The sequence below is a fragment of the Nicotiana sylvestris genome, chromosome 7 (genome assembly GCF_000393655.2).
Source record: "Nicotiana sylvestris chromosome 7, ASM39365v2, whole genome shotgun sequence".
In the NCBI taxonomy this organism is placed as follows: Eukaryota; Viridiplantae; Streptophyta; class Magnoliopsida; order Solanales; family Solanaceae; genus Nicotiana; species Nicotiana sylvestris.
In genome coordinates this window covers 10,035,530-10,047,483 of record NC_091063.1, presented here as the reverse complement: position 1 = coordinate 10,047,483, position 11,954 = coordinate 10,035,530, and the positions used below count along the sequence as shown (strand labels likewise).

Sequence of the window (11,954 nt, the reverse complement as noted above, 5' to 3'; positions counted from 1 at the left end):
AATACTATTTAGCGTTTAGCCAATACTCATTTTATCCTGAAAATTTAAACTAAAAATCTTAATTTCAAGATTGCGTCTGAAAAAATTGAATTGGAAAATTAAAATTCAGAACACACCGGCTAGTTTCTAAATAACAATCCTCTAGAATGGCTAACTGGTGTTCTTTGTACTCCTTTGGATATAGTAATTTAAAGCACATGAAGGATTACATCTCGACTCGAACTCCCTGGATAATAATTTAACATTGTTCTTGTCACTACATTATAAACTTCAAGAGCACAAAAATACATTTGTAACATCTTCCAGAAAAAATTAACTGGCAGTTAAAGGAAAGGACGACCATCTTCGAGTCGATCAAAGTGCACAAAATGCAAGGACTTACAGTCACATTGTGTTTCAAGATAAAAATTTGCTCTCTCAACTCAGAAGCAACTCAAGGTTCTATACCAATAGCATTGCAGGCTTTAGCCAAGAATGGGGAAGATACGCGTAACATGCTCCAGCTGAACACTATCAGCAGTATTTTTCTTAAGTTCTGGATGGTTGAATTCAGTGCAAGGAAGCGTGATAAGTTGGCCCTTACCCTGACCTTTCTCAATAACCCAACCGTTGTTCGACACTTGGTGCTCAAGGAACTTATCCAATGAAAGACCCTCAATGTTGATTGCCTGCCAAGATTTAATTACAGGGTGAGCTGCAAAGCATGTCATAATGATAGGAGAGACTCAAGGGACTATCGGCTAAATTCAACCATCCATTTCAACTTCTAAAGAAGTTTCTCCATTCATCTTATTGTTTTGCAAACCATATATTTATCCAATGATTAAGATTTGTGAGCCTTCCAAATTCTATCAGGTGGTTGCACAAGTAAATATTAGAATAGATAATACACAAGCAATCATGGAGAAAATCATACCTCTGCCAGAATTGCCCTTGGAACCTTCTGGTAGGTTATTGAAAGGACATGAACAGCATATGCTTGAATTGCTTGTTCAAAACCTGCAGTACATATTTTCTGAATATAAATATCATTCATTTCTCTATACACCAGCAAAGAGGGTGGAAAACCCCGTGCAAAGGCACATTACGATATTACCCTGTAAATTCTATATGCAAAAGAAGTTTATCCTAGGTCAAAATCTCAAAATTATGATGAAACTCTTTTTATTGTAAAAAATTACGATAAAATTTCAAGCTAAATCTACAATGTGTAATACAGAAGGAGAATCAGGAGACAACTACCAAGAAAAGAAATTTGTTCTTTTATGAGCAACAAAATAAGAAATTTTGACAAAAGGCAACATTATGGGCACAAGTCTGAGTTAGCCAACATATAAATATTTTGATGGAGTAAGGTGTTTCAGTAAAAAAAACATCAAGAAGATGTATAGTTACATAGTTACACGAGGCCTAGTTACAAAAGGCAAAAACAAAAGAGAGAAGCTAGGCCCTATACAAAGTGTCAATATAGGACAAGAGTACTAACAAAGTCCAAAAAATGGCCAGTACTAATTACAGGGAACAGTTTTGTCCAGCGAAAAAGTTCAAGTAGGCATTTAGCCAACATATAAATAATACAAGAGGGGATCAAGTCTCGGCAAAAGTCCATCTCATACTATTTCTCTCCAACATTTCTATTCAAGTTTGTCCGAGAAAGCATTCACTTTCATCAAAGACAGAACTGATTTTGCATTTGCAACATCCTATATCTGCTTAATACAAAAGAGGTATGGTTGGCTGTTGAAAAATATTTCAGGAAACAATAGTTGTTTGAATGCACAGACACACATCAAAAGCAGTTTCTCTGAAAAAGTTGGAGGTCAATAATTTTATTAATTAAGTTGGAAGTTAAGCAAACACTAGGACAATACAATTGTGGATCGCAGAGTTTTCAAATGCAGATATCCAAATCATGTAAATCTTTGTGTTGCAAAAAGCACAAAGATTTAGGTTTGGACCAGGTCTAACTTGTCAGGGAGAAACATTCATGTATGTTAATGGCTTAAACTTCCAACATAAAGTAATAACTAGTAGAATAAGCAATGACAGCTACGTAAAAGGACACAGTTTAAAACTCAAAATCCCTCCATGAAACTCCTGTTGTTTCCTCAGTTCTATTCAAAAGATGTAATACGTTTTTAAACTTTAAAAAGTTCCTCGTTTTATCAAGGACCACTGCTAACACTGGGGGCAAGGAGAAGATTAAAGAATACAGGAACAGAATACACAGATCATGTGATCAATATTTTTCCCTTGATTGGTAGATCATGTAATCAATATAGGGTTGGGAATATTAGACATTGTATTTCCTTCACTTTGTTGTTAAAAACAGTACAAAGATTTAGGTTGGGCCAAGTGCAGATCATCACAAGAAACATTCAGGAATATTAATGGCTTATATCTGCTGCAATAATTTATTACAAATTAATAGATCAAGCAAATTGAGCTAACTAAAAGGAAATGGTCTGAAACTCAATCCTTCCATAAAATTCCCCTTGTCTCAACAGTTCTAAGCATGTCTGCATAGAATTTTCACTTTTTTTTTGTAAAATAAATAGGTTTCTCATTGCATCAAGAATAGCTACTTTATGAACAGTGGAGCGAGGGGATTAAAGTATTCAGTAATACCAGGGACAACTTCCACTATGTGGCGGCTCTTTGCAGCTTCATCCCAAAATTGACGGAACCTTGCAGTCTGTAAAAGATGTTTTCACTTGTTCAGTAAATCATTGAATTGAAAGAAAACTATCAGCAATCACAGTATGACATACCTCCAAGTAGTGAGAGAGAACAATTAGTGTCTTGAATTGCTCTTCCATTTGCTGAGGAGTGAAATGAGAAAATCATTATGATAAAAAAAGGATAGTATCTGCATCTTAAACAGTTGAAGATTTATATCTAGATATCAAAATGTGTTCTGCCTTACCTCCCCAAAAGCATCATATGACCACAGCAACCACAATAAATAAGTAAAGAAAATTAAGGAAGGCAAGAAGTGCAGCAAAAGTTGGTACATGAAAGTGACCAACAGAACATAGAGAATACCAAACAACAACAATGCCTTAATCCAAACTTGTTGGGTTGGCCCTCAAATTCAATATCCATTCAGATCCATATGGATGCATTTCACAAACAAATAGGAAACTGTACTAGCTTAAATTTTTTATTTAAAAAAGGCCAATAGAAGGATATGGACAACTTCTAGGGAAGACAATCTTTACAACCTTTATGTTTGTAGATATCAGATCTCAGACATCATTTATATCTATTTATTTGATCCAGAATTTCTGACATGATAAAGCAACAATTCTTCCCAAATCCCCAGACAGAAATTAATTACTCAATATTTGGCAATCATAAGACAATGATGAGTACCCAAAATTTGGCACATTCAGATTTCAGAATGAGACAAAAGAAGGAACTATGCCGATAACCGAACAACTTGCCTCAAAGAAGATTAACGTGACAGATGCTCTATTTGGGGTTTTCTCATTTCAGAATTATGTTGATAATCGATTTACTAACTTTCCTTTTTGTATTTTTTTATTAACATAAGCAATGAAACTACTAACACGTTGTGTTTGGCATTAATGGAAAAAGGTTAAATATTAACAAATAGTAGGTGGTACTTGGTAGAATTTTTTTTTATCGGCCATCCATGTACATCTTCGGCTGACAGTATTTACATTTTTTTCCAACCACACTCTACCCAGAGTACACGAGACAAGCAAAACTACAATTCACATTCATCAACGGGAAAGTCATTATAAAGGCAATGTCAGATACACGTACCACTCGTTCCGGGATAAGGAAGAGACAGAGGCTGAAATCTGGAGCTGGCATTGCCATTAGGGCCTATGTTATTCAAACAAAGAAATAAATTACATAATAACAGAGGCAATGAGTAACGTCAATGGATACAAGACAAATGAACTTCATTGCACCTTAACCAAAATACGAGCAACAATTGGTGTACTCATTCTCTCCGGCTCAAACTGCATAATAAATAAAACTCAAAATATAAATTAATAAAAAAAATTGGCTTTTTCACACCAAATTCAATTATTTACTTGTTAAAACAAAGAAACAAACCTGATAAAGACGAAGAAGGCAAAGGTTCGCATCCAGATTGTATGTTTGAGTAGAAACCTAAATTTACATTGATATATACTCAATCAAAAAAAGAAATTCCAAAAAAAAATGAAAAGGGGATATGAACCCATTAAAAAGATAAAACTTTGGAGTAAATTTGAGAGTACCTGTTCGTTAACATAGTTTTCAAGATCAGGGAGGATATCAGGGTTGTAAGGGTTAACGGCAATGAGCTGCTCTACAGTGACAGCCAGCTGTGACTTTTGGGTAGTCTCCTCTTTCCCCATTTTTCTTTGGCTATATTATCTTCGTTTTCTGTATGTTGTCTTTGTAAAAAAAAAAACGAATATGGGACTGAGAGGAGGAGCCAAAGAGGGGTTGCAGTTTACCTGAACTGAGGTTTTAGGGTTAGAGACGGCGAGAGAAGAAGATTGCTGGAGCGAGTTTCATTCGTTTTGTGTTAATGACTGATATACCCTTCCCTTTTTTTCCTTTTTTTTTTCCAAAAACAAAAGTGAAAACAACAACATAAATGAAAATTCAAGAATATTTAAATTATAATATATGGACTAGTTTTAGTTTGAGGTATGAAAAGAACATAATTACATTGTATAATAGCTCTACATTATTGTAGACATCAAAAATTTATAGGATCAAATCCATATGAAATTTGGGTTTGATCCTAAATTTAAGATACTACAAGTAGAGTCCATCGAGGTTTCTTGGAGGCTACTCTATCTGAAATCCTAGCTTGGAGGGTACTTTACCCAAAACCCTAGCTACACCTATAAAAGAGGGTCACATATTCCCTTTGAGAGCATCTCGAAATTTCATAAAAATTCATGGAATAATCACAAAGAGATCAAAGACATCAAATATTGTCTTTCTCAAAGCCACCGAAGTGATCAACGGATGTTCCTCCTTTTCTTGGAGATCAAATATATCCTAAGAAAGTTCGCATCATCCTACGTTCGAGAAATACGCTGGTTAAGCCCTCGAATCACGGAGAAAGATCTAAAGAGAAGAATCAAGGAAACAAACAGAATTGTACCCGCATCATTTTATCAATAAAAATATGTTTCTTCATATTTATGTTGTGGTTGCACTTTATTTTTGTATCATAAATAAATTTGTTACAAACAAATTTGGTGTGCGGTGAGTCGTCCTATATGGTGATGTGAATTTGTCTATCTATATGGTGATATAGATTTGTCCGTCTATATGGTGGTGTAGAGTTATCCGTCTATATCCGTCTATATGGTGATGTGGATTCGGCATCTATGTGTTGTGATGTATTTGGTGGGACAATCTCTACCTCTCATCTCAACTTTTCAATCACCAAAATTCAAGAACATTGAAATGGCTTTAAAGAAAATCAACTCCAGTTCAACTTCCACCAAGGCTGCTAATTCCAGGTTCTATGCTTATGTGGAAAACATACTCGCAGTTACATTTGGAAGCTTTGGACCAGTTACGAGGAGCAAAGCAAGCTCGTTAGGACAACAAGCACCCCAGGTGTCGTCTGCATCTACCCCTATTTTCGGATCTTCATCCTCAAAAGGGCAAGATCTTCCACAAACGCACTCGAAGGAGGAAGCAATGTTGCTGAAAAGATCAAGAAAGCTCTTGCTCTGCTTGACCTCTCCGGATTCAAGCACTTTGCTATGAAGGAAGATGATGATGCTTCAATTGATGGATCCTCCCTACTTGCACCACATAGTATGAGCCAATCAAGGATCAATATGTGTGACAATTCATGCTACTTTCCATCATCCACAACAATCGTGCAAGCCATGGTGACAAACACTTCATCTATGGAGGAGCAATTGGCAAACTTGACGGAAGCAATCATTGGCTTGACCAAATGCATGCAAAATCAAGATGCTAGAATTGACAAGCTAACAGACAGGGTGAGAATCTTGATGGAAGACGAATCTATCATGCACCTGTCAAACTCCCAGAAGTTCAAGAGATTGATCCTCCCCCACGACAAGTTGCATCCACTAAGGAAATTCCAGTCTCTTTGGAAAGGATGATTCCAATCAATCTACTAAAGAGGTTCATTGAAGGGACTATAAAAAACAAATATAAGTTGCTTCCAAGTCCTCCTTTACCTACACAAAGCCGTACACTTCAAGGATCGATATGTTGAAGATGCTTGCTGGCTATCAACCTCCAAAATTTCAACAGTTTGATGGCAAAGGCAATCCAAAGCAACATGTGGCGCACTTCGTTGAGACATGCAAAATGATGGGACTTATGGAGATTACCTCGTCAAGTTTGCCTGTTCATTAAAAGGAAATACTTTTGATTGGTACACGGACCTCGAGGCTGGATCTATTGATAGTTGGGATCAGCTAAAGCAAGAATTCCTCAATCGCTTTTATAGCACGAGACGTACTGTGAGTATGATAGAGCTTACAAATACTCGTCAATGAAAAGGTGAACCAATTATCGACTTTATCAATCGTTGGAAGAATGCAAACCTCAACTGCAAAGACAGGTTTAGTGAAGCTTCGGGCATAGAGATGTGCATCCAAGGCATGCATTGGGGACTACGCTACATCTTGCAAGGTATCCAGCCTGCACATTTGAAGAACTTGTGACTCGTGTCCGTGACATGGAGTTGAGCATGGCCTTCACTGGAAATGAAAGGTTGCCTATTTATGAGCCTCGCAAAGGGAACGACAAGCAAGAAGTCAAGAAATGGGGCAAGTTCGTACCCAAATCTGAAAACAAAGAAGCTATGAATGTCAACACATCACCTGTGAAGTTCACAACGAAGGTGAGCAAAAAGCAGAGTATGAAATCCACTTCTTTTCAAGATAAGCCAAGTAGAAAGTTGACTCTAAAAGAAATGCAAGAGAAAGAGTACCCATTTCTGGATTCTGATGTGTCAACTATTTTTGAAGAACTCCTCGAGTTAAATCTCATTGAGCTTTCAGAGATGAAGCAACCAAATGAATCCGGGAAAACAAATGACCCAAATTACTGCAAATACCATCGACTTGTTAGCCACCCTCCGGAGAAGTGCTTTGTCTTCAAGGACAAGGTCATGGACTTGGCTTGCGAAAAGAAGATCGTTCTTGAAGATGAGAAAGCAAGCGCAAACCAAGTCTCTATCACCTTTGTCTCATTCAGTCCGGATGAATTATGTGGTTTTAAAGAAAGTAAAGATGAAGAATTAATGGATAACGTCAAAGCTGAAGTCAATCAACTTGATGATAATGAAGGTTGGACATTGGTGACTCGTCGTAGGCCCCACAAAAGGAGCCCATGAAAAGAACCAATAGAACAACCAACAAGGAAAATGATGGTGAAAAAACCAAGGAGATGGAATCCAGTTAAATATTTGAAGAAAGCAAAAGTGGATGTGCACCATCCTTAAAAAGACACGATATCTAGTAACCTTGGAGGAGTTCTTACCAAGTTGGTTCCGCACGAAGATTTCTCATGAGGGCATTGATGCCACTTATTGCCATGCTGACAAAGGGGAAGAAAAGAGTGATGACCTACCGTTGGCACCATCTTCGGAAAGCTCATCGAGTCCACTCCTCAAGAAGTTAATGCTTGTGAGAAAAATATCACGTTCATAAATGACAATCTTCTGCTAGGTGACACTATTCATAACCGCCTATTGTACCTGGTTGGCTATATGCGTGATGAAAGGGTAAATCGAATTTTGGTAGATGGAGGATCCTCAGTGAACATTTTGCCAATTCGCACTATGAAAGAACTTGGTATTCCCATGAATGAACTCTCAGAAATCGTGTCATGATCCAAGGATTCAATCAAGGGGGGCAAAGAGCTATAGGTGCGATCAGGCTGGAAATCACCATTGAAGATATGCAATCAAGTGCATGGCTACATGTGATCGATGCAAAGATTTCATACAACGTCTTGCTTGGAAGACCTTGGATACATGAGAATAAAGTAGTTCCATCTACCTACCATCAATGTTTAAAATACTACGAGGGTGAGGTCGAGAAGAAGATAGTTGCTGATGATGAGCCATTCACTGAGGCTGAGTCACACTTCGCCGATGCAAAGTTCTACTTGAAGAACCGCGTTATGAAGGAGCTAAAAGCTGATGATGGAATGAAAAGCAATAATAATAATACCACAACTAAAAGAGAAGAGGTGACTACTAGTGAAGACAAAGCTGATACTGAGGAGGTACAACCCAACGCGAATAAATCTTATAGAGGAAATATTGCGTCTTATGGCAAGAAAGTAAGTCCTGCGCTCCAATATGTCCCTAAAAGAAAGAAAGATGAAGGTGAATCATCTAATCTCCAAACTAACATGCTAAAGGAGTTAACTCTTCTGGTCAAACGAATTGAGGCAGTGAAGTCGTCCTCGATGCCACTTGCAGGGTTTGTGACCCAAAATCATTTGCAGAATGTGGCACTCCCTACAAACAGATGAAGGTTTTGATCCTAACGCTTACAGGCTATTTGCAAAAGATGGATACAATCCTAATGAGCCGTTAAAGTTAGGGAAGCTCCCATCAGAAGCTGAAACGAGGCAACTATGTGAAGGTTTGCGATACAATTGTCACCAGTGCGCATCTCAATAAGAAGGGCGAGTAGCAATTATATCACTACAGAAGACGAATCTGTTGCTTCTAACAGGCCTTCTGTCTTTGATCGACTTGGAAAATCAACTGTGAGAACTTTCTTATTTGAGAGATTGGGTCCATTAAAGAAGAGGAATAAGATCCAGAGAATTATCGAAATACAAGAACACCTACTTCACCCAAGATTCAGAAGATCTCCAAAGATATTCAAAGTTTGGTTCCTTCTAGAATGAAGCGACAAACAAAAGTCATGGTTTCGTGTGATGAAGTACTGAAGGTGAAGCCATACACAGTGGTATACACTAAAGAACGTGATGAAGACGAAGAAAGTGTGGGTTCTTCATATCATGTTACTGTACAAAGCGAGCATGGTGTTTTATCTCTAATGGAGGATGACGAGAAATTGGATGATGTTTCACCATGTTATCACATATCCTTTAACGATGGGGACCCTTGAGAAGATGAAGATGCAAAAGATGCTCTGCCAGAACTTGAAGAAGGGGTGAAGGCAACGATTGATGCCTTAAAAAGAAGTTAACATTGGTACTGATGAAGAACCAAGACCCACCTACCTAAGTGTTTTAATAGAAATTGATGAATAAAGCACTTATATTGAGTTACTCAAAGAGTTTAGGGATGTCTTCGCTTGGAGTTACAAAGAAATGTTTGGCGTGGACCCTAAAGTAGCAGTCCATCACCTTGCCGTCAAGAATGGTTCTCGTCCTATTAAGAAAGCCCAAAGGCACTTTAGGCCGGACCTTGTTCCCTTGATTGAAACTGAAGTTAACAAACTCATCGAAGTTGGCTTTATTCGTGAAGTTAAATACCCAACATGGGTTTCAAGTATTGTCCTTGTAAGGAAGAAAAATGGCCAGATTCGAGTGTATGTTGACTTCAAGAATCCAACAATGCAGGTCCAAAAGATGAATTCTCGCTTCCTATTCCAGAGTTGATGATCGATGCTACTACTAGGTGTGAGGTAATGTCATTTATGGACGGTTCATTAGGCTATAACCAAATCCACATGGCACCAAAAGATGAAGAGCTTACTGTATTCCGTACCCCCAAAGGTATTTATTGCTACAAGGTAATGCCTTTTGGCTTGAAGAACACTGGTGCTACTTACTAAAGAGCTATGCAGAATATATTTAATAACCTTCTCCACAAGAATGTCGAATAATATGGACGACTTGTTGGTAAAATCAAGAAAGAGAGGCGACCACTTGAAAGACTTGAGAATGGTGTTTGATTTGCTCCAGAGGTACCAACTTAGGATGAATCCATTGAAATGCACCTTTGGAGTTACTTCCGGAAAGTTCCTTGGTTTTATTGTCCGAAATCGAGGGATCAAAATTGATCAAGCCAAAGTGGATGCCTTTTTGAAAATGCCTGAGCCCCGCAACATTCATGAATTGAAAAGTTTGCAAGGAAAGCTAGCATACCTTAGAAGATTCATCTCAAACCTAGCTGAGAGGTGCCAACCATTCGGTCGCCTTATGAAGAAATGTGTCCCTTTCAAATAGGACCAAGCGTGTAGCAATGCCTTTGAGAACATTAAATCCTACTTGAAGAAGCCTCCAGTTTTGGCATCCCCTATACTTAGAAAATCGATAATACTATACATTTCAGCACAAGAAAGGTTTGTTGGAGCGCTATTGGCCCAAGAAAATAGTGAAGGGAAAGAAAACTCCTTTTACTACTTGAGCAGGATGATGACACCAAATGAGCTGAATTATTCGCCAATTGAAAAGTTATGTTTGGCGCTAGTCTTTTTAATCCAAAAGTTGAAGCACTACTTTCAAGCTCATGTCGTTCGTTTGGTTTCTAGAGCAAATCCCATCAAGTTCGTGATGTTAAAACATGTCCTTAGTGATCAAATAGCAAGGTGGTACCTCCAGTTTCAACAATTTGAAATCGTGTACATCCCACAAAAGGCTATAAAAGGATAAGCGTTAGTGGACTTCTTGGCAGATCACCCTATACCTAATGATTGGGAGCTAACTGACGAACTACCTGATGAGGACGCCATGGTCATTAAAGTTCAGTCTCCATGGAAGATGTACTTTGATGGTGCTACACATCGTGGATGAGCTGGTGCTAGTGTAGTATTTGTCACTTATCAAGGTGAATTTCTGCCCTACTATTTTACGTGACGCAACTCTACTCTAACAACGTTGCTGAGTATCAAGCACTAATACTTGGGCTTGAAATGATTGTCGAAATAAAGCGGTTGCAATTGCAAGTCTGTGGTGACTCTCAGTTAGTGGTCAATCGACTTTTAGGTAGTTACGAGGTCAAGAAGCCTGAACTACGCCCATATCATGATTATGCTAAAAAATTAATGGTGTGGCTCGGTGATGTGACTATTCAGCATGTGCCAAGGAAAGAAAATAAGAAGGCTGATGTTTTAGCTGCTCTGGCTTCACCGTTAATCCTGCCTGATCAAGCGCAAGTTACTGCCTGCCAAAAATGGGTAGTACCGCTACCAAATGAGGCTAAAGGTGAAGAAAATGAACTCAAGCATCTTGTCTCTATTTCTGAAGTCGAGAAAAAAGAATGGTGACAATCCATTATCGACTACTTATGTTATGTGATACTTCTAGAAAATCCGCGGAGAAGAACTGAAATCCGTTGTCGTGCACCTCGCTTCCTTTACTACAAAGATACCTATACAGAAGATCATTCAAGGGAGTACTCTTGCGATGCTTAGGGGAAGATGAGGCACTCCAAGCTTTGCAAAAAGCGCATTCTGAGGTATGTGGGTCACACCAGTCTGGACCAAAGCTCCACTTCCATATAAAAAGGATGGGATATTACTGGCCAACGATGGTAAAAGATTGTTTGGACTACGCTCGAAGATGCAAGGCTTGTCAATTCCATGCAAATTTTATTCATCAACCTCCTGAAGTGTTGCACCCGACCATTGCATCCTGGCTATTTGAAACTTGGGGATTGGATGTTGTTGGACCACTGCCAAAGTCCTCTGGTGGGCACCTATACATCTTGGCTGCAACTGACTACTTCTCAAAATGGGCTAAAGCTATTGCTCTTAAGGAAGTAAAGAAGGAAAATGTTGCAAGTTTCATAAACATTATTTAACACTTTGGCATTCCTCATTACATAATAACAGATAATGGAAAGCCATTTGATAATAGGTTGATGAACAAGCTTTGTGATCTTTTTGGCTTCAAGCAACGTAACTCTTCGATGTACAATGCTGCCGCCAATGGTCTAGCTGAGACATTCAATAAAACTCTGTGCAAATTGTTAAAGAAAGTCGTCT

General features: G+C 38.3%; 1 protein-coding gene across 1 annotated transcript; it reads right to left on the bottom strand.

Moving 5' to 3' along the window:
• Positions 1 to 212: 212 nt before the first annotated feature.
• LOC104234409 (eukaryotic translation initiation factor 3 subunit K) lies at positions 213 to 4,535 on the bottom strand. Its single transcript, XM_009787971.2, has 8 exons — positions 4,260 to 4,535; positions 4,093 to 4,149; positions 3,945 to 3,995; positions 3,793 to 3,855; positions 2,772 to 2,822; positions 2,629 to 2,695; positions 917 to 999; positions 213 to 668 (listed from the first exon to the last, which is right to left on the bottom strand). Exons 1-8 carry the CDS (start codon positions 4,377 to 4,379, stop codon positions 465 to 467), a joined length of 696 nt encoding a protein of 231 aa, XP_009786273.1. The 5' UTR covers positions 4,380 to 4,535; the 3' UTR covers positions 213 to 464.
• Between the last annotated feature and the right edge of the window lie 7,419 nt (positions 4,536 to 11,954).